At 42.1% G+C, this 27061-nt stretch overlaps 1 protein-coding gene across 3 annotated transcripts; it reads right to left on the minus strand.

The window, feature by feature from the left end:
* Window positions 1–27061, minus strand: LOC137195688 (stAR-related lipid transfer protein 13-like). 3 transcript variants are annotated; one of them, XM_067608256.1, is made up of 14 exons: window positions 26532–27061; window positions 11758–11829; window positions 10654–10735; window positions 8935–8998; window positions 6802–8120; window positions 6065–6235; window positions 5305–5464; window positions 4902–5100; window positions 4271–4484; window positions 3702–3816; window positions 2755–3006; window positions 2183–2400; window positions 1693–1869; window positions 1–1604 (listed from the first exon to the last, which is right to left on the minus strand). In XM_067608256.1, exons 1-14 carry the CDS (start codon window positions 26653–26655, stop codon window positions 1487–1489), a joined length of 3285 nt encoding a protein of 1094 aa, XP_067464357.1. In that variant the 5' UTR covers window positions 26656–27061; the 3' UTR covers window positions 1–1486. The 3 variants fall into 3 exon arrangements, with proteins under 3 accessions (XP_067464357.1, XP_067464356.1, XP_067464358.1); XM_067608255.1 differs by lacking the exon at window positions 26532–27061 and adding an exon at window positions 21368–22031; XM_067608257.1 differs by lacking the exon at window positions 26532–27061 and adding an exon at window positions 13682–18159.

Genomic DNA, 27061 nt, shown 5'->3' on the forward strand with positions numbered 1-27061 from the left:
AAAAGCTATGATGTTTAATCTGCTGGCACAGAAAGCGTCATACAGTATATTTACAATACAGGCTGTACGTATATCTAAAATGCAGATACACACACACACACACACGCACAATTTCGAACATGCTTCCCAGAAGCAGTGAAATGGTCACATGTCTTAGACATTGTATAGCATGACAGCAACAATACCATATACAGAGATATAATGACAATAACTTTAAAATAACATTTCATTTCGATAAGATTAACACTGAAAATAGTGACAGAGAACTAAATCAACAGTGATATCCAACACAATTCATGGACACGATGAGTGTTTTCCTCTCTGTGATCCAAATCCCTCATGTACTTGTTCTTCCTGAACTAGTGCACTTTTCACAATGTAGCGCTGACATGTACCCATCTTGTACTGGTCCTGGTCATTGATAGAGATATGTTAAAGCACAGGAAATGATTCATCTTCATCTGTAGAAGGTTCTATTATAATCAAGTGCATTTTATTAATGAGGATATGTTAGTAATAGGTTACCAGCTTTGTAGAAGAGGTAAAAAGGCTGATGTAGTAGTTCATATATAGATGGATTAATTATAAATTGTGGCTATTAGAGACATAAAATGTAATTTCTGATTGACGGTAATAAAAGCAGGTGATGGGTGAATGTGTCCTGCTCTTTTCATGTCTATTCAGTTACACATCTAATAAGCAAAATGCACAAATGCACAGTTTCAATCAAATTAGTCGAGAGTATTTCACTGGCAGGCCATGTGTCATTTTAGAAAGATGGAGTTCACATAGATTTCTCAAAATATTCAATACAAATATGGGTATTCTACTTTTAGTAGTAGATTTTATGCTATTTTTGATCATACATACAACAAAATCAGTTACTGCTATGTGTAAACTTCAGGTAAGGGTGATAGGCATGATAAAAGGGTAGGGATGATATAAAATAAACACTATAGCAACCATTTCATGATCATGGCTGCTAGTGCTGGCTGTTTTATTAGGTGATCTTCCGCAAGATATTGGATTAGTTCAGATGAGGATTTGGAAGAATGACCTAAAGCAATAAATACTGAAACAATACTCTCTGTTTACACAACCTCATCCTTCTGATAATGCAAATAGTTATGAACTAATTATATAAAACATCAAATTAGCTGTTATATGTTTGGAATCGGAAACAAATGATGTGTTCTTTGAAGATGCCGGTGCAGAACTCATTCTAGTGCTGCCATGTGGACTCGTGTGCCGTTAGTGGAATACATGACAAAAATCACTCTTCCCTTCCTTTCTCTGTGTGTGAATGATTGTAACTCAGTACAGCATGGTACAGTAAAGCCAAGTGTGGCACAGCAGCGTGAAAAGACACCTAGATCAAAGTCTATTTCTAAAGTCCACTGCCTGGATGATTCCCCTCCTGGGTCACTAGTTCTCAGGCCCAGCTGCTTCGGCAGTGTCCCCCAAGATAAAGCTTGATTCCTGATGTTCATATCTTGGCCTCAGTGTTTGTCTGATCTTGCGGGAGAAAAGAGGAGCGGATCCTTTGAGCTTTATTAATACACAGATGACCAAATGCCTTGTTGTACCATTCTGGAGATTTTCCCCTGCAACAAGAATAGCAAATAACACACATTAATGATCGCAATGTTGATTAAAACCTTGACTATGAGAACACTTGAAAACCGCCCACACCTGAGGTCCACTCTGGAGATATGTATGAGCCTGGTCCTCCCCGTCCCACAGGGCTCGAGGAGGTACTGTGACTCCAGCACGACCCCCCTCACTGCTCCCACGCGTGGGCTGTCGTCGTGTTCAATGGACGCGCACACCAGCGCACAGGAGCCTTTACACATGTCTGTGCGCCATGATCTGAGGGGGTGAAGAGACAAAAAGCAAAAAAACTGTGGGTGAAGTGATGCATTTAATGTGGGAATGTGAGATATTGTTAGGTAACCTTTTTATAGAGTATGATATTTTAGAAATGTGAGTGTTTGAGCAGGTTGAGACTTAAAATACATGTTGTAACTATAGCTGTTCATTTTCAGGTTTTTCTGTTGGTATTGACACTGTAACACAGATTGCTCACATTACTTGAGATGCACAGTTCAATTATGAATAATTCTTTAAAATAATATCTTCCAAAACATGCACATTTAGAAACATTAAAGTCAGTTATTCTGACCTTAGTACCACGTAGTCACAGCTGGGTTGAGGTGCCATGTTGTGGCAGGAGTAATGGTACACATCTGTTTGTTTATCCAGCGTCTCCAGAACCTTCTCCTGCTGTAGTTCGATCTGCCACAGGGGGCGCTCTCTCAGCAGCCGCTGCAGCACGTCGTTGGGAGTTGCTGACACCTCAACACACACTCGCCAACGCCTTAGAGGGTTACCATCTCCCACCTTGCACACAGACACATCACGAGTATTAGATAAATTGTGACGGTGTGTAAAGAGAGACAATAAATTTGAACATTGAACAATTGAACAAATTTGTGTGTATTTGGGTTTAGACCTTTAAACCTCTAGAGTTAAACAGCCTGTTTTTTGTGCTTCAGTATGGAGACACTAAGAACTAAAAATGACTGTGTAATGCAAAGTATGTATTAAACAAGTTGTATAACAATTTTGTTTCTGGTGTATATTTATAAAGACCATGAAATTCCCTGAATTCTTTTCTTTCTTTCTGTACCGCCCCTTACAAAGTTCCACAATATTCAAGAAAAGAAACGGTTCATCTCACTAATACAAACATACCTTTTTAAATGCCAGTTCTGTATGGTCAGTAGTCGAGCGAGACACCCAGCCTTTGCTCTTATCTTTGGCCTCTTTCAGCAGGTTCTGGACCAGCCTTTCTAGGTGTGCATGATAGGATCCTTCTTCGTCCTCTTCTTCCTCGTCCTCTTCCACTTCCTCCTCGTGAGCCTTGCACAGCTCGTCCAGTGGGGGCACCATCAGCTCAGCCTCCATGTAAGAGTTGCGAGACTGGGTCACCATCTCCTCTGGGATCTGGGGAACAGCCGGAGGACGTGCAACAAATCACATAACATCAGCTCAGGCCTAAAACTAACATGTCTAAAGCTGAAAAGAAGACTTAAAAGCCCAATATGGCTGTGTTGTCCAATCTCCATTTAAAATACTGCATTTGAACTGAAATTTATCCAAAAATAAAATGGCATAGTAATGAAAATACGTGGCACTAACTCCATAACATTTTAATATCCAGTGTCCTCTGCCTTTCAAATATTGTCATCCTGCCAAACCCTCTAACTCCAACATTGGTCATTTTCATGTTTTGGAGGAGGAATTAAACAATTTTCTGTGGGTTAAAAAGATCCAACTAAACTCCTCAAACCACATTAGACTGAAAATGCATGGTAATCAAGCCTGTTTTCAGCCTCAAGGTAATGATGATATACAGTTTTAGAAATGAGCTCATTAAATACAATTATACCATGGCCTTGGATAATGACAACTCAGCAGGGGAAACGTCACTCTGCTTTACATAGATAGTTATTTTGTCTGTTCATTTTGTATATAAAGACATGATTGCATTATTTCTTTGTAAACAATTGTACAGCTTGTACAGTCAGTCAGTCATCATTTTTGCTGTTATGCAACCCTAGAAATAGCAGTCTAGCTGACATATAGGGTATATACAACATAAAAGTAATCAATTACTGTCGTAAATCATAAATCCTGACCTGAAAGAGACGCTGGCACTCAGTGATCATGTGTGCCAGACCCTGGGTGGCAGCCAGGTTCTCGTTCAGGTCTTTCTGATCGGGGCGGCCAGTAGTGTACTTCCTCTGAATTGACCTTGAGGAATAACATAAATCATGTGAGCATTTACACAGAGAGAGAAAAGAAAGCACTCCATGATTGTTGAGGTAAAAGAACTTCTATCATAAGGAGTTCCCATATGAGTTCATAGGAGTTCCTGATTTTAAGGTAGAAAATTACATTATCATTATACTGCTTCTGTGAAACCCACAGAGCTGTTCAACTTTATAAAATATATAAATCAATTATCATATTAATGTAGTTTGTGATAATAAGAGCAAATGTAAAAAAAAAAAAGAAGTTTAACATAAATAATGTGGCATTAAACTGATTTGACATTGAACCTAACATCATGTAATCAGGACATAAATTTCTCTTGGATCCCATGTAGTAATTTATTTCCCATGGAAAAATGCAATACAATGCATCATTAATCCAGTCCTTGCAGGTTGGTGTATTCATTAGCCTGTTCACGAGTCCATATGCGCACCTCGGTGACAGCGTCTCGTTCTTCAGTATGCTGAGGTGGAAGAGCGAAGGTCCCAGACAAACAGCCAGGTTCATCGGTGTCATCTGGTTCTCCTCCACCAAGGAAGTGACATCTCGCAGGAAGAAGAGCAACGTCTGCAGGACCTCCCTGTTTTCATCCGGCATCAACAAAATAGCCGCTCTGACGGCCTGCAACCTCTGCTCCTTCGGGACATCTAAAGAAAAAAGGAAGTGAGGAATTTATATCAAAACACTGCTTCTGTGAGTTTTGGCTAATGGAGTCCAGAACTGATCAAAACACACTCAGTTGCAGCATTTTGGACACAGTTACAAATATTGGTATGTCATACATGAAAAGGTTAACAAAAAAGCATCAAGGGATTATTGCCGATGAGACATTAAAGCTGTTTGTTCCTCACTCATTTTGACTGTGTGCTATGTACACTCCCTGAAAACTCATGAATTTGAAACTCTGAAGAAAAGAACAAACAGACTGCTGACTGAATTTTTACAAAGGCCAGCTAACCAATTAAAACTATTTACAATCACATCATTTGAGGCAGATGACCTTCACTTTGTTGTCGCTGTCAGTATTTGACACACACTGGATTCTTAGCTCCGAGGCGACTTACACTGATAAATATGCAGGAAGGTTTCCCCCAGCTTGCTGGTTAGCAGAGGTTCAGGCAAGTCTCTGAAAAACTGTTTGACCATATCAGCCACATCGTAAGCTGACTGATCCTCGTAGCTTACAGAGTCAGGGGACAGCTCGCACTGCTGCCTCAAAGCCTGAATACGTGACTTCACGCCAGACTTGCGGAACAACCCCACCTGAGAGAAGAACGAATGAGGTGAAGACAGAAACATGAAATCAGACAAAGCCGATGGGAGAAGATGGTAAAGATGAGACAGGAAATGAAAACAAGGCACGTATTTGTGTTATGTCCACTGTCTCATGTTTGAAATAAAAATAACCAACAATAGCACTACATTAGACTATAATTCAGTCTTGCGAAAGCTGTTTTCCTGTCTAACCTGGTCCAGACAGTGTGTTCTGAGGTGGCTGAGGGCCTGCTGTAAACACAGAGGGAGCGGAAAACCACAGCGCTGGACATGGACGATGAGGGGAACACCAAACACACTCTTCTCTTTGTAGTCTGGCACCTTCATGCGCTTCATAAACTTGGGCACAGACCTGGGAGCGATAGACAGAAAACAATTAGGGAGGTGCGTGGGAGAAAGAGCGGTCCATGCTTTCATTATCTTTCTCTTTATGTAGATGTATGGTCAACAGAATTTCCCTCTTGGGGATAATAAAAATGAACAGGACTGGTCGTTAACAACATAAGGATGTGTCTGTGTTTGTTGGTCATGGCGACTGGTGGTTTGTGATGTGCAGCAAAGGATCTGAGGCCAGTTTTTGACCGACGCTGGCAGCATGAATGAACCCTGTTGTAACTGCTGGTGTAGTGTAGTAGATGAGGTGGATGTGGATGGCTTTTAAACCTGTGTGTGAAGGTGTTAATTGTGTGTTTTTCAGCTCCGACAGATTAAGCTGTGGAGAAGCTGAACAGAGGAAATGCAGCAGCCAAAATAATAAAGACAGCAAAACCTGACACACATCAGAACATATCTTCCTTTGTTGGCATGGAAGATTGAAATAATATGGCTATAAGAATATAATGAACAGATTGCTCATTCAAAATGAACAAAAGCATGAAGACTTCTAGTACTTTACATAAGGGACTGATCACACTCGGCTCTTATGTGCGTGTTTGCATGTGTGTATACGCACCACGTCCAGCCATGTTTGTTGGACATTGAGTATTTCTCCATGATGGCGGTGAGGCGGAGCAAAGAGAACTTCTGCAGCAAGCTGAGTTGACCTGCTGATTGGCTACTGATCTGCAGCGAAGATGCTGGCTGGTTGAGATGATCAGATGTCCTGAAACTGGGCCATCGCAGGCTGGGACAGGGGGGAGACAATACCGATAAGGAACGAGAGGCGCATAGTGATGCAGTCAATGCAAAAGTCTTATCTGGTCAATTTAAAGGATCATTCTGGTTTGTTACAACTTGGGTCTTTTTATCATAGTTTTTTTTTATCATATCTAGCCATGTTAGCCAAACTAGTTTTGATGAGAAAACAAAGGCCAACAGTAAACATCTATCACTGTTTATAGACTGTTGTAGCTTTCACCTGACTAACTTACCGCACATAGTTTTTCGTGTGCAATGAGGAATTACTTCTGACAGTTTGGATGTCGTCACTTTTGGTTTTAGTGCTAAATAAAGTTGTTTAGATAATCTGGCTGAACTTGCTTGTTTACAACCTGTCTGATTGTCCGAACACTAATTTGTTCCCTTGTTGGACGGCATTGTTGTGATGTTGCAGTGTTCCCAGACCTTACCAATTGCTTTGTTGAGTACAATGTTGTCATTATCAATAGAAATGAGGGTCAAAACTGCAAAAATTAGACTTTATTTATAATAAACCAGAATTATCCTTTAAATGCCTGAACAGCTACTCACCGTGGTCTTGTCAGCGATGCCCCAACTCCAGAATCCCGCCTCTCACGACTGGTCCCTGTGGAATCAGTGTCATTCAACGAGACGCCGTCTCTCTCGCCTTCACTGGGGGTGGTCCTGCCCTCCCCTTCCTCCTCTCCCTCCCCTGTCTCACCCTCAGGCAGCACACTGCGGCTCCAGTGGTCCACTATCTGCTGCAAACCGCTGACGTGCTGGATGATGTCATCTAGGTGAGGGAACAGATTGTCCTCTTTCTCCAGGTCCAGCAGGTCTCCCGTGCTGGCGTACAGGTGGGAGCCTGGCACGTTGTCATAAACACTCACCCTGCTGCCACGTGGAGCTCCCGGACAAGGCTGTTTGGACAGAGGTTTACCAGACCAGGGCCCACCCAGGCCATTGTTGGGTGGAGAAGTTTGGGACTGTGTCTGGGGGGCATCGTTCCTGTCGCCAGGAGAAGGTGCCAGGCTCTCTATGGACAGAGCTTTTGGAAAGGTTCCTGGCTTATGGTCTTTGGGGATGTGTATGAGGAGGTTTTCATATGAGTGAAACTGGTTTCTGCCAAACTGGCTTTGTCCTTCAGTCCTCTTACCCTGAGAAGGCAACTCCATATCCTCCAGGTACATGCTGCTTCTCTTGTTGGCAGTTCGGGGTTTTGTACATACATGCTCTTTCACATTGGGCACCACTGTCTCAGTTGCGGGGCTTACACTCACCATGGATTGGTCTTTACAATCGTTGCTAAGGCCGACAGAGGATATGTCACCATCGGTTTGGTGGCTGTATTTAGGGCTGTTTTCTAATTGGCTAATGGGAGTACACTGGAGCAACTGCAGCGCTTGAGGCTCCTCCCCCTGCAACACTGGTCCACTGATGACCAGCGGCGGCCTGCGATTTGAGCTTTTCCGCCTTGTCGACGGCCCCCACGTGCGCATCGCTTCCATTCGACGCAAAAACTCTTTGGCTTTACTCCGCCCTCCTTGCCCATGACGGCTGCTCTTGATTGGCAGCGAGTTGTAGTGTTGAAGCTCCCTGGGTGGTTGGTAGGAAGCGGAGAGGGATGCCATAGATATAGAGTCAGGCATGGCAGAGGCGGAGTCCTCACTGTGGAGCGAGGAGATTTCTGTGATCTCCTGCTCACTCAGGTCTGTCAGCACACTCTCACTGCTCACCGTGCTGTGCAGACCCTCCCCCTGACCCGTTGGGCTGCCTTCATTGGTGTTGTCCAACAGGAAGTCTTGTAGACGAGACCAACGTCGGCTGCTCCACTCGAACGTCCACCGTTTACTGATAGCCAACGGGTCATCTTCATCAGAGTCATCACCCTAAGGAAAGATAGATATTAAATGAGAGGTGCTAGATCCCTTTAAGCTGTGTTCATATAGTTAGGTTCCTTTGGTGTGAACCACAGAAAAATCATGAATGAATATTTTATGTTACTTACTAATCCATTTAGGATTTACTACAAATAAATCAAGAGTTGTAAGCACAGTGCCACATGGAATGACATTCATTGGATTTATCCTGCATCATCAGCACTACTTATGCTGCATTTCACTGCGCTTGGAGGTTTTATCCTCTCTGGAGCTCATAAAGAGCCCCCACAGAAATATCTGAATATGAGCATTAGTTGAGATCACAACTGGATTTTATCAAATGTCATAAATACCAATGCTGCACCATGAAGGGGGAAATGGCTGAGACGTGGTCAACATTCAAATTGGGTAAACTGGTTTTGTTTAGCTTCTGCTACCAGAGTTCCTAAGTAGCAGACAAAGACCCATCTTATAGAAGGTCTGACTGCAGTTGTTTGATCCAGTTTGAATGACATACAAGTAAGTCTCATCATCCTTAAATCAACTGGACCAAATGCAAATGCACTAGAATGTGAACACAGTCTGAATAGCATAAATTACATCACTGAGGAACATGGCATCACGTTTTCAGATGTACATTGTCAGAGACAAAGACCTAATCAGCTACACAATGAACAAAAATGAAACTGTACAGTCCTCCACAAAGAAGAAAAATGAATCCATTCATGACACATTATGACAAGCACTTTTTTTACCAGCAAAACAACAACAGAGAGTTAATTAAGATGATAATGGCTTACAGTATAAATAATAATTGTCTTACTTTCTTCTTGGGGTGGCTGACATCCAGCTTCATGGAGGCACACTTGTTCAGAGTATTTAGACGTCTAAAATACGCACAAACACACACGGTCAGTCAAATATTCTAGAGCTGGTAGATTGGATATGTCACTTTCACTGTATTATCTCTCACTCCTCACTGCCACTGTCTCCCTTTCCTTCTGAGTCTGATCATTCACTCTCTGACATGCCTCGCCTCTCCATTTTCCTCTTTGATCTTCTTTTCTGACTCTGTCCATCCCTCTGTCCCACAACGCCCCCCCCCTGCCTTTTTCTCCCCTTATTCTCCTCCCCTCTCCTCTGGAATTACTCCCACTGGGAGTGATCATCACCCTTGATGAGTCCATCTTCCCTGAATCAAACACTGTTCCTCCCCTCTGCTTCCCTCCCTCCATCCCTACCCCTGTCTCCCCTCCATCTCTCCATCCCCACCCCTCTTTCTCTTCCATACTCATGAATGCTGGGGGCAACCTCCTCACCAAAAAGTCTCTCTCAGTCTGCACCCATTCTTCCCGCCTTCCAATGCCCCCCCCTCTACCCTACGGCAAATCAGGGAATGTGAAGAGTAGCTGGTTAGGAGGGTGGTGTCTGTGTTTGTGCCTTTCAAGATGGGATCATTAAAAACATGTTTCGGGGCTCGTGACCTCTGTTATTTGAAAGATTTCAGCCTCTAATATCACAGTAGGAAATCCCCCTTTGTACACTGTTTACTTTCTCTGTTCTCTCATACAAACTGGCAGACAAGGGATTGCTTGTTGCTACATAAAAACCAGAAAAATACCAATCGGAAGAAGCAAGCTGTCATATCAACCGTCTTTCTTGCTGGAAGTTAACATTCACATTGGAAAAGTATACAGAGGGAGCCATTGTAGGAGTCTCCACACCCTGTATTTCTGCTGCAGGATGGTACAAACAACTCTTCCTAGTTGAAGAACCATATATACAGATTTTGAATTCTATGACAGCTCTATGCCTTGTACAGTGTTTTCTTGCAAGTATATAATCTAAAATTTAAACAGTTCTGTGAGGAGCAATGCCACGAACAAGAGAGAGGTCATTACGAGTGTGTTTTACAGCTCCTGAGACAGTTCTCAGGGGGTCTGATGTGTTTTCTCTCATAATATAGCTGTCAGGAATTACTAACACTATAATTACCACACCCTCCTCTCCCATAGACATTTGAGAGGCAGAGGTCAACAGAGAAAAGAGAAAAATGGGGGATGTATGTGGGTAGGTATGCTGGTGCAAGCAGGGAAAACTTCAATGAGAAGAGAATAAGGGATGTGTAAGAAAGATCATAGTCGAGATGTGCAAAGGGACTTAAAAACATACACTCAAAGCCATCTGGTAGACTTTGTTGGCATCCCCTCACTCCTTCCCCATTACCCCTCAGACCCCCACCCCTGTTTTGCCCCCTGAGGGTCTCTGCTCTTTGAATGGGAGATCAGAGTGTGGCAAAGGGGAGGGGAGGTGACCAGATCAAAGCCTGGATGTCTGAGGGGGAGACAGGGATGGGGAGTTCATTATGAGTTGGGGTCAGACATCTAATGATTAGCGGTTAGCACCAGGCCACAGGGAAAAGTCAGGGTACAGAACGATGGGGAAGAGAAGAGGAATGTGTGATTTTACTGGTGTTAAATGTGCAATTAAAAAGACGGAGACAGAAAAAGCGGTTTGTGTGCGTGTGCGCAGGTATCCTTACCGACATAGAGGCTCCACCAGGTCCCGATCCAAGAAGTCGTGGTCCCTTTTCACTGAGGAAATATCAATTGGAAACTGGGAATCTGTGAGAGAAAGAAGGGAGAAAGAAAGTTTTGTTAGTTAATGATTGACAGGAGACAGCAGTTTTCTAACTGTTCATGAAGTATGGCACAACTGCAGCTACTACAGTAAACACCTGTCATCTGCATTTATAGTTTACAGAGCACACACACACACATTTTCGAACCCCAAAATAACTTGGTTTCAACACAATGCCAATGCCAAAATGACTCAAGCCGTTTATTTTGGTGATTCTCTGTGTGTGGTGGCAGTCTGCAGGCCTCATGTGTGCCGGGAGCAGCCACAGAGTCCAAGAGGCCGGCATCCATAACCCCACATTACTGGAGCTCACAACATTTGTCAGAGAAGCGCAGTGTGTGTGTGTTTGTGTGTGTGCTGCCTAAGAAGGACTGCTGGATTTTAAAAAGCTACTTCTTAGATTACTGGGGCCATTTCCTGTTTGTGCCTCAGCTGTATGAGACCCAATGATCGTCACATGAATGAGTGACTGTAGGTTTTCAAGAAAGGTGGGAAAGCAAGAAGGAAGGAGGAAAGACTTGAATGAAAAGTGAAAAAAAAGAGAAAGAAAGATGGATCAAAAGTAAGAAAATGTACACTGAGAGAGCGAAGACTGGAAGAAGAGTGGTGAGTGAGTTGAGGCCGAAAGGTGGAAGAAAGAAGAGAGAAAAAGAAGCTGTGAGAGTCCCAGTAGTGATAACAAGGCCTTTCCCATGACCCCTCCCTCTGGACAGGAACTGAAGACTGGAAATAGAACGCAGCGGCCCAGAAGATGGGGATACAGAGATGGAGGGATGGCGGAAAGAGAGAGAGAGAGAGAGAGAGAGAGAGAGAGAGAGAAACAGAGATGATGGAAAAAAATAAGACCGAGTCAGAGAGAACGAAAATCAGAAGGAGTGAGCGAAGATATTTGAAGGGGCAAGGCTTTGTGTGAAACGACGCAGCTGGGTAAATGCTGGCTCCTCTGAGTGTGCATGTGTTTGTCTGTCTGAATGTGTGTGTATGTATGTGTGTGTGTGTGTGTGACCTTCATAGAGCTGGGCATACTGTGGAAATCCCGCTGCTCGGAGCCAATCACAAGCCTCCTTAGCCTCAATCTCTGTAAAGCAAAAGAAACAGTAGAGGCACACATGAACATAATGATTTTTTTTAAAAATATTTTTGGTTCTATATTATCATAAAAAGCATCTGTGTCCAAAACCATCATATGATAGCTCATCATTTTGTGGAGGAAAGTCCCTACATGATTGAATTTTCCTCTCAGAACTGCAGTGGAATGATGTATTTTCCATTCTCAACTTTATGTAGAGTCTGAACTATTTGCTCTCTAAAAATATATAAGATGAACATAGAAAAAAAAATAAGAGATAAAATATAGACAGAAATAAAATGAGAAATAAAGAGCATGACATTGTATTTATCTGGTATTCCTATCCCAGCATTTTTAGCATACGGGGGAGGAACATCTCAGAGAATTAAATTTTCCTCTGGGAATTCATTGGAATGATGAGATTGGAAAAGCTGGAAGTGAGCCAGTGAGGGACGTACGTTATCTTGAGAGGACAAAGGAAACATTTTACACACTTTATATATCCTGTACTTTCAGATAAAACCCGCCCAGATATACAGTACCAGCAGTTAGATGTCAGCTGTTAATGCATAAAGGGCTTACAGGGCTTACACATGGCACCACACCCCATTAGGTGCTGCTGCCAGCACCACGAGACGCTTTACAGGCATTTTGTTTTACTGCTTTTTTCCGCTAGCATATGTATTGCTCACACTGCTAAACTGCTTGTGTGTGTGTGTGTGTGTGTGTGTGTGTGTGTGTACATTTTCTTTATGAGCAGAGCTGATTAAACCACTCTGCAGAGTTTTGTGCTGACAAAGAAATTTGCTTGATTTTGGTGCCAGCGATCCCACAAGTTTTCAAAAAATTATTTGCTTGCAGATTCAGAAGTACAGCAACTTAAAAGATATAATATGTACACTGAGACATTCACATATATAAGCACAAACACATTTACACCCACACATATACACATATACAATAAAAAAAACTGTGCAGAAGAGCTGGGAATAAAGTAAGACCACTCTTAAACTGTTAATTATAGAGAATTAGGGATGGAAAGTCCATTACAGAACAAAATAAGAACAGAAGAAATGAATAAATGAGGAGTTCAAAACAAATATTAACTTCTAGGGCTTCTAGGGCTAAATTGTCAACTGTTTTTTTCCAATTAATAGTATGTAAAATTTCAGAAAACAGTGAAAAATGCACGTCATTAGTTCTAAGAGCCCAAGATGACATCTTCATATCGCTTGCTTTGTCCAACCAACAATCCAACACCCAAAGATATTACACTTATTCTCATGTAAGACAGAAAAGCAGCAAATTCTCAGATTTGAGAAGCTGGAACCAGATAATGTTTGTTTGGGCTTAAAAAAAAGTAATTTTCAGTCAATCAGTAAACTTCCACACACTGTTAAAAAACGTACTACAATACTCTATGTCATTCTCATCGAACGCAACACCAACAGCAACTTTATTCCTGCATCGCTCTACATTCTGCAGTCACTTCTTTCAAAACCCCACTCATTCACATTCACTTGTCTCTTTCACTTATTCAGACATGCTGGCAGTGAACGGGTGAGGCACCGCAGAAACACAGGGGACAAAGTTCCAGCAGGGCGATAAAAAGCCTCCATCCTCACCATCAGAGATGAGAACGGTCAGAGGAAATGATCCTCTCACCGCAATCCAGCAATTACATCCCTCTCCCAACATTCTCAGCATAACTCTTCTCTCTAAATCACACACGAAGCAACACGAGGCTAGTGAAAAATCTCCTGAAAATAAACTTGGAAGAGAGAGAAATTCCAGTGAGCGGCATTTGACCAGCATTCCCAGTCTGTTTGGGTGAGAAATCCGAAAAAATACAGAAACTTACTTGAAGCCCTCATGGTTCAGGTGATGACATGCTTCTATATCTTTGCTCAGAGTGACGTTTCCTCTCCATCCCATGGCAAATCCATCCGCTACTATCCAGCTTTCCATCAAGCGATTTCTTCCTTGCTGTCTTTCCAACCCTTATGTTTACAAGTCTTCCTCCTTCTTCCAGCCTGCCCCATGCAGGTTTTCTCTTCCCTCTAATTTTCTCCTCAACCTCCTCTCTCGCACTTTCTACTTTGTTAGGATCCACATACAATATCTCTATTTTTACGGCTCTCCCTGCCGTATGCTGCACTTTCTTCCCCTCGCTCTTTATACGCGTCTGCTCTTTTTTTCCTTCCCTTTAAGTTCAACTTGAAATTTTGCTTTTTTCCTCTTTCTTGCTCTCAACCATATCTTATCCCCTCAAAATCTTTCTCTAAACAAAAATACTCCCTTGTGTGTTTTCCTTTATCCATCTGTCCACTTTGCTTCTTTCACTGAAACCTCCTCATCCTATCTTCCACTTTGCTCCTATAAAAACCCACTCGAAGCCACCGACTCCCCATCTTCTTTGTCATTTCCAGAGCTGCTGTTGCTCCATCACTTTCACGCAGGAAATGGCTAATTTCAGCTGGCGTTTGCATCAGCCGGCCCCTGAGGTCACAGACTGACGACTGGTGGACGCTAACTTCACATGTCAGCTGAACCTACTGGCAAGCTAGCAAGGAGACTCTGACCTCGGCCTCTGTGCAATACTGCAGACAAGAACAATGTGTGAGAGAAATGCAGTGTGTACACACACATACATTACACACACCAGCGCAGACATTTAGCACAGTCCAGATGTTGCCCCCAGTGAGTCAGAGAATGCAAAAAGGATGAGACAGGCAGACAGCTGGGGTGGGGAGGGCAGCCGAGATGGACAGACCCTGTGGGAAAACCACAGGGAGGAAGACATACCACACCAGCTGCTTATTTACTGAATGTGAGATTCGAATGATTATCGACTCTTTTTATAGAAGCCACTAACCAGGTGATATTCTACATTTTCCTATTGTCAATCCTATGAAAAGATCAAAACCAACAATGTAAAATCCTAAAAAACATGTATTGTCTGCGCATGTGGTTGAGATTTCCTCTGTTCCATAAACCTTCACTGTTTAAAAATGATTAAAAACACATTTAATGACACACAGTCGCAGCCGGTGGCACGTTTCTTTACAAGGAGATGGACGCTGTATTCCATTTGGAGTTGATCCCACATACTCCGTCCTGCTGCCATAAATACTCACTAGTGCACGAAATCTGCGGCTGACAAGCAAATGCACTATTTATTCCTTTCTGAGTAACATTGGCTAAGAAACTACAGCACCCAGCTGTTTTAGGAAGTTACGAAGCATTTAAAAAATGAAACTAAATATTCATGAGCCATTTTTGAATATTCCAGTGAGAGCCAGTGGGCTGGGGAAAGGAAAAAGTCTCTAGAAACACATTGTTGATTTTGTTTTCTTTCATTGGGTTTGTTGACAGTAACAAAAATCCCCAGCCTTATCCTTTCAGCCCTTATTATACCATAAGGTGATTATTTAAAGTGTATAGTCACAGCAGGTTTTGGTGCAGAATAACTAAGACCAACAAATTACCTCCTCAAGTGATATTACAGCTAAAGTTTGAGTTCTTTTTTCAAGAGCTAAAATATATTTTGGTAAATGCTGCTGTAAGTCTGTGCAGATGTTCAGTTGTGGTTGTTAGCTTCTCCACAACCAAAAATAGACTTGCTTTTGCACCAAATATGCTGCAATCTGTTGCATAAGAAATACAAAATTTAGTACATGGGACATACTGTAAATAAAGGAGATACTGTATAGTTGTTAACTCTATGGGTTTTTTTTTTTATTTTGTTTTTTTTCCCCCTGATTATAATACTGATGTTTAAAAGTGTTTCAAATGTTTTAATTCACCACAACTGTTATCTTTTACTTCAGCAACTTGTGCATCACTGGTTGCCTCTGTAACTACAGATGGAAATGAGCTTTTCGCTGTATCTGGTACAATAAATGTATTGTGCATAATCCCTGTTAAATAAACAACAAATAATAATAATCCCCCTGTTTCACCTAAACCTAATTCTACATAGGATCTCAAAACACTCAATCTACACATTGTATTTACCCTGATTTTCCTCATATTGCATTCCAAAGGAATCAACAGTTATGAAGCCATTGTTGTCCCCTGATAAAGTTTTTTCAAAAAGCACAACATGGCGCATTTCACTACAGTGTTTGTGCCTGTGTAATTAGCTACATGTCTTTGTGTTTGTGCACAAAGGTACCAAGTGGCAAAGCTCCTGTCAGTGTGGGAACAAAGCACTGCCATTCATCTGTACAGAATTTAATCAAGAGATTAATTAGTACACAAACATGTTATTAGTGGACCGCAAAACACACAAACGCACACAGTCAGACAGAACTAATCCAAGCTGCCTACCGTGCTTTTCCTTCAGTCTATTGCATGTCCCTGCATTCCTGCTGCGTAGAATATATGACAAGAGGCAGCAAGCCACTAGAACAACAGCAGGGAAGGTGGACAGATGGTATGTGTTTGAGTGTATGTGTGTGTCCGACTGTGTGTGGGTGTGTGAATATGGGCATCCATGTGTGGGACAAAGGGGCTGTAAGGTAATTCCTTACATAACAAGGGTGGCAGCTATGTTACATAATACACATAACACAAGCCCCCTGATGTCTTCGCAGCTTTTCCTCTGAGAGTGTGCCTTTCTTTCCTCTACCTTTCATTTCCCCTCCTTTTATCCAACGCCTCCTTCATAAGCAAGACGACAATAACCTTGTCATTCTGACAGCCTTTTCTCAGTATATTATGTCTGACTCTTAATGGGTCTCAAGGACCCTAAAGTGCCTTGCATGACATCATTTCCTGCCCTGGATTTCCCATGCGTCCAGAGTGGCATGTGAGCCAAGAACAGCAACAGGAAGTTCCTGTACTTAATATGTGAGTGGTACTCAGCTGGGATAATTGTTAGACAGACTGAGGCACACTAATGGATAATAAGCAGTAACAGAGCGTAGAACTAGAGAGTGATGGGCTGATTTTACACATTTAAATGCTGTTTATTTAAATGTGTCCTTTCAGTCAAAATCAATTAAATATCTCAAAGAGATAAACAGCTCAGAAAACAGGCAGAGGAGAGAAAATGACAGTTTGAAAAGGCTGAACAGGCATGAACTGAGCAGCAATAGTCTTTCTACTAGGCTACACACTCACATACACACACACAGACACACACACACACACACACACACACACAAACACACACAGGATGCCTGGAAAGCTGCCATATTCCCACATAAGCTAAAGCACTTAGTCCGTCATGTTTAAAGGTCAAAAAGAAAAAAAAAAAAGTAGTGAAGAAGGCAGAGGAGGAGTGATGGGAGAGAGGGAGGAAGGAAGGAAGGGAGGGACGTTAAAGACGCATATGTCTGTCCTGTCCCGTATGGTTCATCCGTGATGATGTCGAGCTCTCAGGAATGTACTGTAAAACAGAATCAGAACTGGCATGAAATCAGTGCAGGTTCAGGCACAGAGTCGCGTGTGCGTCACTAACTGAAGCCAGCGGAGGTTGAACAGTAAGAGAGAAATGTCAGGGCTGCTGTAAGTTAGCAGGTGATCATTATTAATAGCACAAGGGTTATGATAAGTGTTAACGGATTAGATTAATCAGAGTGTGAAAACAAACGGCTGTGAAGGCTGTGAAAAATAGGATGCGGCAAGAAGATTGAAGGTGATGAAGAAGTGTTGGTTATGCCACCTTTTCTCCAACAGAGGGTGATAAAGCAATGCATTTAAACTTCTGGCCATTTATTATAGGGCTTCAGGCTAGGTTACAGGTGTGCCACATCTTATCCAAACTATTATTCACAACTTATTTATTTGTAAGTTGGCTGAATAGAGCTAGTTTAGAGCTCAGCTTGGGCTGATAGTAAGTACAGCGTCGTGGTGATTGATAGACAGTGAACATTTAGTTTGACAGGTACATTCAGTGAGAGTTGCCTGAGAAACAGCTCCCATTGAATGCTTAACAGAAAATACAGACTGGTAAACCTGAATAAGTGAGTGGAGAAACATAACAAATGATGCTTTCATACATGGAACTCTGGGTCACTGAATGGTTTGATGAGTATGAAAATGAGGCGAATCATGTGCTATGGCCTTCACAGTCACCAGATTTCAACCCAACTGAAAATTTATGAGAGATTTTGGACTGAGTTAGACAGCACTCTATGCTACCATCATCAAATAGCCTAATGATGGAATATCTTTGGGAAGAGTGGTATATATCTTGGAGAATCTATGCCAAGGAGCATTAAAACTGTTCTGATAGCTGGTGGGGAAACATCTTCAGACAAGACTTGTGTCCTAATTCCATTCTACATACTAGGTATACTATTTTTGAAGTTATTATACAAAAAACAAACGTAAACTAACAGGAAATTATACAGTCCACTTCCTTTGAGCATTGCATCATGGGAGAATGATGTCCATCAACAGCACCTTCAGAAATCAGGGATTTTTAAATAAGCAATGTATACACAGTGTTTTGCCACTTTTCTAATGTGAACAGACTACATACTGAAGACAAGCTTAGATTTAGTACTCAGTAAGGATTTGATATAGCTACTGTGTTGGTTTTTTCATTTAACCTTGCAAAAACAGATTTTTTGTCCACTTGGGGCAGCAGAAACAAGCTATGTTTTCAAACAGTTGCCTATTTACACATGAGGCAGACGGAGAAACATTCGTACTCACTTGGAGTTGTGTTTCTGGCCACCTGGCCCATGTAAATCCAATATTCAATCTCGTATTAGCTCTGTTTTGGTCTCCACCAACATTAAGAAAAATATCTGGCTCTTTAGATGCTAAATGCACCACTTTGTTCACCACCTATACGACTGGTAACAAATGGCAATGCAGATTTCAGTGCCACTTAAATGCCTGAGCTGTCAATTGAAATATTCACTCTCTGGTGCTCTGAAATGGACCTTAAAGGCAACAGTTATCACCACACGTGCCTTCACTAGCTAATATTACACTTGTTCTGATGGCAGCAGGCAGTCTACCGTTAGCTAGTAGCTACCATAAACATGGTTTAAATGGCTATAGCTAAACAGTCTATGTTGTGGCAGTATTTCACTCAAAAGGAGCCTGAATGTGCAACATTTGTGCATAAAGGGGGGGGGAGACATCAAATTTAATGAAGCATCTGGCAATACACTTGAAAGAAGAGGGATGCACCGTGTTGTACTGCTTGCGTAACCCAATACCAAGCGCCAAGCACATCAGCTGGCAACGTGGGCATCCCTGGCCTTGGCGTTAGGGAGACAATTATCAATCCCAACTCAAAATTTATTTTGCTGTTATTAGTACTGTAACTGTTATTTGGTGTTAAATTATTGTAGTCGGGCTATGCTTTATTTATGATGTGAATTTGTTATGTAAATTTGTTAATAGTGTTTTGTACTCATTTATATGTATTTATATTTAAGTATACCGTAAACTGTTAAGAGTTAGTATATTATTCAAGTTCAAATTTGCCTTTCAATTAAAAAAAAGCTGTTCTTTACTGTCGCCGACTGTTGTTTTGTGCTTTATTTTTTAAAAGTATCAGTTCAGGCACTGGTACCGTTTTAAAAGTATCCTTTTAGCCCCTGTAACGTAAAAAACCCAAATGATACCAAACCCTACCAGCTACTCACTAACTAATCCGTCTGCCATTTGGTGCTGAGCAGGTAATATACAGTGTAACGTTATGTGGGATTCATTTGGGAGTCATTTGAGCCATTGTTGTTATAAAAATATGAACTGTTGTTGCTTTAAAATGTCACCCATCAGTATGTAGGCCATGTGCATATATAAATGTAAATGATGGGAGGGTCTACTGTAGATACAAATCAAAAACTTTTACTTTTGAGAAGTATCAGATACAGGTTTGGTTAGGTCACTGAGTTCTTTCTTATTTAAGTCTGTCTCAGAGTCTACCAGCTGCTGAGGAGTGGAATGCATCTGGGGCGTGTGTGTTTGTGTGCGTGTGTGCGTGTGTGCGTGCGCGTGTGTGAGGGACAGAGAAAGAGGGAAAAAAAGTGTATTAGTGCAAGACACAGGGAGCAAAAGTTTGATAAGTCATACCATCACCCAAAACCTGCACAGGCAGAAACTTGCTTCTCTATCTACATTCCTCACCTGCTACAGCTGTCATCTCTTGCTCTCTTCCCTACACAAACAGTATAATTTTTCTAGACATTTCATACATGATCCGGCTCGAAGAGACAAATTCATCAGCAGGGGGAAAAAGAAAACAACATACACAAGACCTGACACGTCTCTGCTCCTTCTACATACCATAATGTGTAATGGTAAATCTGACCAAAAAATACAACACAAACACAATATATGATCTGTTGTACATGCACCAAAACATCCAAATAACAGCTGAAACAATTAGTGGATTAAACAATTAGTCGATTGATAGATCACTAATTGGCATCAATTAATTGTTTCTAGCAAACATACCAAACCATCTCTGATTCTAGCTTCTCAGTTGTGAGGAATTTTCTATTTTTTATAGATATATTTTCAATATTTTGGGGTTTTGGATTGTTGCTTGGACAAAATAAGCAATCTGAAGATGTCACCTTGGGCTGTGGTAAAGTGTGTCTACTTTATGAGATTTCAGAGACTAAACGATGAATCGATCAATCAAGAAAATAATAAAACAATAAAAAAACAATAAATAAACTCAGAGAAGTCACTGGAACAACCTAAAGTCTTTGCTTTTGGCTTTACTACTTCTATGAACACTGGGATGTTCTGTTTACTCCCCGGGAAACATGAATCATGTGACAGGAAGTTGAGGAAGTTACCATGGAATACAAAGCTGACGAGTCGGTCAGGGAGGACATAGACAAAAACAATAACACTACAGTCCTTTAGGGTTTGTTATGACTTCTTTCAGATTTATGAAAGACATTTTTGGAGGAGAAGTGGCTCCATGTGTCAACGGAGTAAAGCCAGAGAGTGGGAGGATTGGCAACCTGTAGTGTGTAAGCTCTTGCCAATAAAGCATACTTAAAAAGCATGATGAAACAACAGAAGGACTGGCTACTTCTAAAAGTCGTGTCTGTTAATTTTTGGTGCAAACCCTCGAGTCAAGTCAAATATTGAAAATTTTCTCAGGGAGGATGACAGAATTTCACATGAAAAGGCTGCAATCAGAATCTTTCTTGATCAAAGCTTACACGGTTTTAATATGAACCCAGTTCTCTTCTACCTCTGAGTGGACAAACAGATGAAAAGTCTTGAGTTCATCTACAGGGGAAAGGAAAACTAAACGGAAACTTTCACGATGTACGCTTCAAAAAAACAAACGGCAGCTCTATAAAGTTTAGAATCTATTTCATCTCCCTCTTGTAAAAACGGCAAATCTGGAGGATAAAATTCAAATTAAATTTACATATAAATACATTTCTTAAGAGAACATCCATCTCTCCAAGTCAGATATGATCAGGCCACACATACTGTGAAACTAACCAAATAACTTTTCCTTGGAGACACAAATCTAACCACACTGTAATTCTGACAATAAATGACAGACAACGTAAAACTCTGTCATAACTCTCTCCATTTCTACCTTGTGCCACCCTCCGGAGCAGTTGCTGGCGGGCAATGATGCGCGAGAGGCGCAGGGCAGACCGCCGCCGAGGAGTGTCGCCCAGCCTCAGGTAATATTCCTGTCCGTCAGGTGTCATGACCTCCAGACAGGAACTCTCGCTGGTGCTGTCGTTGTCGCTCTCGCAGTCGTTACTGTCACCTTTGGCACTTTGATCCACGCTGTCCACACTGTCATCGATTTCTATACTCCGATTGTCTGTAGGATCAGCACTGTCAGCGCTGTGGACTGTGTCAGCGTTCTCACTGTCCACACTGTCAGCGACGGTTATACTCGGAGGGTATGTAAGTTTTCTCATAACGACACCGACAGTAATATCTCCATCTTTGGTAGTTTCTATTGCATTGTCCGCATTGTTCAGATTGTTTACTATCTCCTCCCTCCCTGCAAGATTTGATCTGTCTGCACTTTCTTCTGCAGCCACACTGTCCGCGCTCGCTGCAGCGTCCACATCCATAATGGTCGTGTTGCCGTCCGCAGCCTCCATAACGTCACAATCTAATCCTCACTAACCTACGAGTCTTCCTCACTCTCGCCCTGATGAGTTGTTGTGTGAGCACTCCCTCTGAATTCCTGCCTCTAACATGCCCTCACTGGAAGCCCGAATCGGCTCCCCACCCGCCCGTCTCCTCCCTTCAACTTGCCACAGTCGAACAAACACACAAGATTCATCACACCACCTGACTCAGCTGAAAGCCCGTGTTCTATCCTCACACACACACACACACACACACACACAAAAATACACACATGCTGAGTTCTCAGCTGAGATGGGAGAAAGACTCTCAAACTCTTGCTTCCACAAGGACTTTGGTCACATGACCGGGAACCAATGGCCCGAGAGCTGAGGGAACACTGCCCTGCTTCCTGAAGATGTGCCAAAGACACAATTGCCTCAGGCATATGCGCATGTGTGTGTGTGTGTGTGTGTGTCTTTGTGTGTGTGTTTGTGTGTGTGAAGGGCATATCTGGGATGAGAGATGTGATCAGAGAGGGGATAGGCCTGGAAAAAAAACACTTTCCCAATGACCACATCCTAATGCGAAATGGGAAGGGGCAGAACAATAGAGAGTATGTGGGTGTGTGATTCTGTGCTGAGGAATGTATGTAGGAGCAAAACTGTTGTTACTAATGCTGAGTAGGACTGTATGCCATTGACGAATGTTCTATAAATCCAAAACCATCAAACCACATGACATTTAACATAATTGATCCAACAGATATACGCTATCCTCATTCCTTCCTTATCCCCCCCAAAAATCTGTTTTGTAGCTGTTGTAGTAAGCAATGCTAATGTCTGAAATGTGTGACTGAATGTTGCCATACAGTAACTGAGTTAGCAGATAAATGTATGGAATGCAGCGAGAGGAGGACGGAGGAGGGAAGTTCGATACTTTGACCTAGTTTGGTAGAATAGTGACTTGCCAAGACTAGAGGATACAGGGTCATTTTAATTCATTTTGGGGAGGTACAGTAATAGGCAGGGGGTAAGAGTGGGATGGGGGAGCACGTGAAAAGTAGGTCATAGCAAAGTCAATTTCAGGTCAGCAGTCTCACACACACACACACACCTAATCTCAGAGTAGAGGGGTATTACAGCAACTTTTTAGTCAGAAAGGTGAGTGAAATCCTACAAATGTGCATTCACCACATATCCAAACTCATGCTCAGTCAAATGAAGTCAGTGAAGTTGTGAAATATTAAATCTGTGATTTGATTTGATTAGACTGCCCTCTTGAGGCAATCTGGGAGAAAATTAACACAACTTTAAGGTTTCTCAATGCAAGAGGGGAAGCATGAATTGACTTTGATGACTTTTCATGTCAGTCTGTACAGTGTATCGGTCCAACTTAAATCAAAATAAACTCAAAATACAATGCAGTGCAAACTTAATGACTGATGCAGGGCCCAGCAGGCTGGCAGACACAGTAACATGAGAGTGAACTAAATAGATGTGTGTAAATGGATTGGCACAGGGCAGGGCTGTAGTAAGTGGTCAGTAACACAATATGCATCGCTCTGTCTCAGTTACAGACAGGGTAGAAATCAAACAGGCAAACTAAAGAGGAGAATGAAACATCAGCTACAGTCATGTGACTGTAAAGATGAATAAAATATGCAGGTGGTGGTGACACAACCAAAAGCAGCTGTGAAAATTCAATATGATAGTTCTCAGTGAAGCTCGAAACAGCTCTAACAATTCATAATTCTACTCTGTGATACCCTCTGAAGCTTTTTAATGAATGCTTGTACTAAATACAAAGGATGTCGTTCATTTGATACCCAGCTTACAAAGATATAAGAAGTTAATGATATCACTAATCATTATGCATAAATAGCGCCTTAGAAACTGACAGTATCAAGAGACAAAAGCTGTACGTCACATTATAAAAAAAACCCCTCATGAGGTTTTAAGTCATTTAAATGACACTAATTTAACCAATCTGAATCAGACTGTTCAGTCACCATCGTCTTTAACCAACAGTATAGACTCAGATACAACCGAGGACGCCTTAACATGTAAGGCTGCACTTGGGCTCAAAAGAAATATAAAATGATCTGAAATGTGACTGTGAGCAAAATAAACTAAAACTGTATTAATAAAAATTTGAAACCAAACAGAAAACTGACACGTTGAAACGTGAGTCACTTCTCTTAATTGTGGAAAAAAACATTCAGTAGCATCTTGCATATTCTAGGGCTGTGGGCAAGATTTTCTTGGGCAAAACATAAGAAAACATACCTTCTTGAAATGTTTCTCAAGGCTTGAACCAAAGATTACACCTAAATTTGTTGATGCAGATTTGAGATAATCTATTAAAGCACAAAGAGGCTAATGATTTTTTTTTTTCTTCAAACACATTCAGGGCCACCAACATAAAATTCACTTTGATCAGCAGGAGGCCCTGAGACACCCAGTGCTGAACATAAGCCCCATAATTCAGCTAACCTACTGCGATCATTGGGTTTTACTCACAGCTAGCTGAGTATTTTCAGTATAGCAGTGAAACTGGTGGATGAAGTGGCAAACTGATAGCATATACAGTACCTTGAGAATAGTTGGAAAGAGATTATTCAATATAAATATAATCTGTATACATTGATTTATCTCTGTCCATGTTTTCTAAAAAAAAAAAAAACACCTCCACACACACACACCAACACTCACACCCAAGGAATTAAGACCCACAAATCCCACACGCATAGGGAGATCCGACCCCCACCGCTAACCTAAAAATCTGTGGGATTACAACTAAACCCAGGTGCTATTATGTGCTCTCATTTTTCACGCACGCACACAACCATACAGATGACTAAATGGAATCATAAACACTATGAACTTTACTTTAAAATCCAGTCAGTTTCGGCACTCATCCTCACGACTCTGATCTGTACATTTCTTATGATCACAGTGCAAATATGTGTTTTTTCATTGCATCTCTGACTCTAAAACATGGCTTCATCTGTGTGATATTTGGACTGCACTGCACATTTGACAACTAATTATTTATTTGGTACATCGGTACATGTGCTCTGCCTCGTGTGCTTATTTTTAAGTTGCATGTTACAAATGCCACTGTATTTGATTTGAGAGTGTTGCAGGGACAATAAAATAAAATTAACCTTGTAGGTGAACTCTCACCCATCTGCAGTTTTTTCTGTTGTACATGTGGCCACCGTTCCTGACAAATAAAATAATAAACTACACTGTTTCAAATTTAAAAACACTTTACCAGCTCTCGACATGGACTTCCTTACGTGATGTTCCATTCCTCTGACTAATTCACTGAGTGGAAAATGCACTGCTGAACACCAGCATAACGGTAAGGCCAGATGTGCACATTTTAAGGATTCCCCCCCATCTCCAAATCTGATCCAGACAGATGTGAACTGTGTGCCTTGTGAGCTGATGGGTTAAGCAGTGGGGTGAGGGGGGGGAGGGTCAGGGGGGTTGGGGGATGGGGTGGGCTTTGGGCCATGGCTAGAGGACAGGATGAAGGGGTGAGAAATAAGAGGGAAGAGGATTACTGGGGCAGCAGGTGTTCTCTGACGCCTCATTTCACTATCACTGACTGGTGTTATTCTCCTATAGACATCATTATTCCACACAGTTAATTAAACATCATGCAATACTGAAAATGATCGTTAACAATGCCTGAGTAGCTTTATACTGCTTCTACATGCAATTAATCACTGCTATGCACTTGAATGCGCCTGACAGGCACTATGGCTTTGACCAACATGGTGGTCTGTGGTGGTTTGTGGCGCTGTGAATGTGGGAATGTTCATCGTTTAATTTGCTTAAGAGGCGCACATCTCAGTAATTACATTAAACCGAGGAGACAGCTGCAGCTCTCTGCATCTCTCTCTCTCTCACTTTTCTCCTTCCTCTCTCTCTCTCTCTCTCGTTCTCTGGCGCACAGTTAAGAGAGCAAGACATCTAAAACTCTGCGCATCCAGGCCACACTGTAAATATAGAGCAAACCGGCTGACCCCCCCAAACTTGGTGCATTGGCGCGTACGCAGAATATTTGACTTCATGCTGATAGGTACGAAATCTGAAATATCCGAAACGTTAAATCCCAACAGTTCTCCGGAAATAAGAAAGATAAGCCATTCTCCAGACCAGAACAACAAGCTGAAAGATTGGCATCTGAAACCCCGGCTGGACTCCTGTCCACAGCACATGCCTGTGCTGTTTTGAGCACTAAATTTGACAATGACCTTCCCAAAATATCAGAGAGCGCGCTGCGCATGACGATACAGGCATTACACAGAGGATATATGCAGCAAGATAAACTTTTGTCTACTATATCTGAATATGATTCAGTTGTTTCAATGGAGTAGCCAATACCTTGTAACCTCAATAAAAATACGGGCAAATTATGACCTCCTCCAGGAAAACACAAATATTCATCCATGTATTCAGAAATCTATTTTCAACTCAGATGTATCTGTTAATTTTTTTTTTAAAAACACACCAGGGGTGCCTTCAGGTAAACCACTACTCATACTGCTGTTACAGTATGGATCTATTTGACAGACTTGAGTCAATCAAAATGAGGACAAACTGTACTCCGCATATGAACATAAGTTTCACTTCCACTGGTGTTGGCTCTCTGACCTGCCAGCCGTCTCTCCCGGACATTCCTCCACAGTAGATCCCAAGCCTTGGACGTGGAGTCCCGCAGCTGCTCGCTGATCGACCGCCGCAGCTGTAGCTTGGCAGACTTTCGCTGGGTTGTCATTGCGGTGCAGCCGGACGCATATTCCCGGACTGAAACCAGCGGACACCCGTTAATTCCTCAAGCCCCCTTATGGAACGGCACCGGCTGACTGGGTTAAAAAAAAAAAAAAAAAAAAAAAAGCAGAGAAAGTGCGCCCCGGCTGCGTCTGGCTGCCGCAATGGTCGTCACCGCTTCACCTGGTATACAGCTCCTCTCTCGCTGCGTCACCTTCCTGCACCAGCGGAGGCGGATCAGGTCCTATTCGCAGGATTCATCCAGCATCTCTGCTATCCTCAGCCCCCTGCCCGACTCATCTACAGTCGTTTGTAGGGCGAAGGTGCAGCAATGTTTCAACATAACTTCTGCATGTGAGGCTGGACGTCTGACAAGGCGAGCCAGATGTGAGAGGCGGTTTCCCCCCTCCCCA

The sequence above is a fragment of the Thunnus thynnus genome, chromosome 13 (genome assembly GCF_963924715.1).
Source record: "Thunnus thynnus chromosome 13, fThuThy2.1, whole genome shotgun sequence".
In the NCBI taxonomy this organism is placed as follows: domain Eukaryota; kingdom Metazoa; phylum Chordata; class Actinopteri; order Scombriformes; family Scombridae; genus Thunnus; species Thunnus thynnus.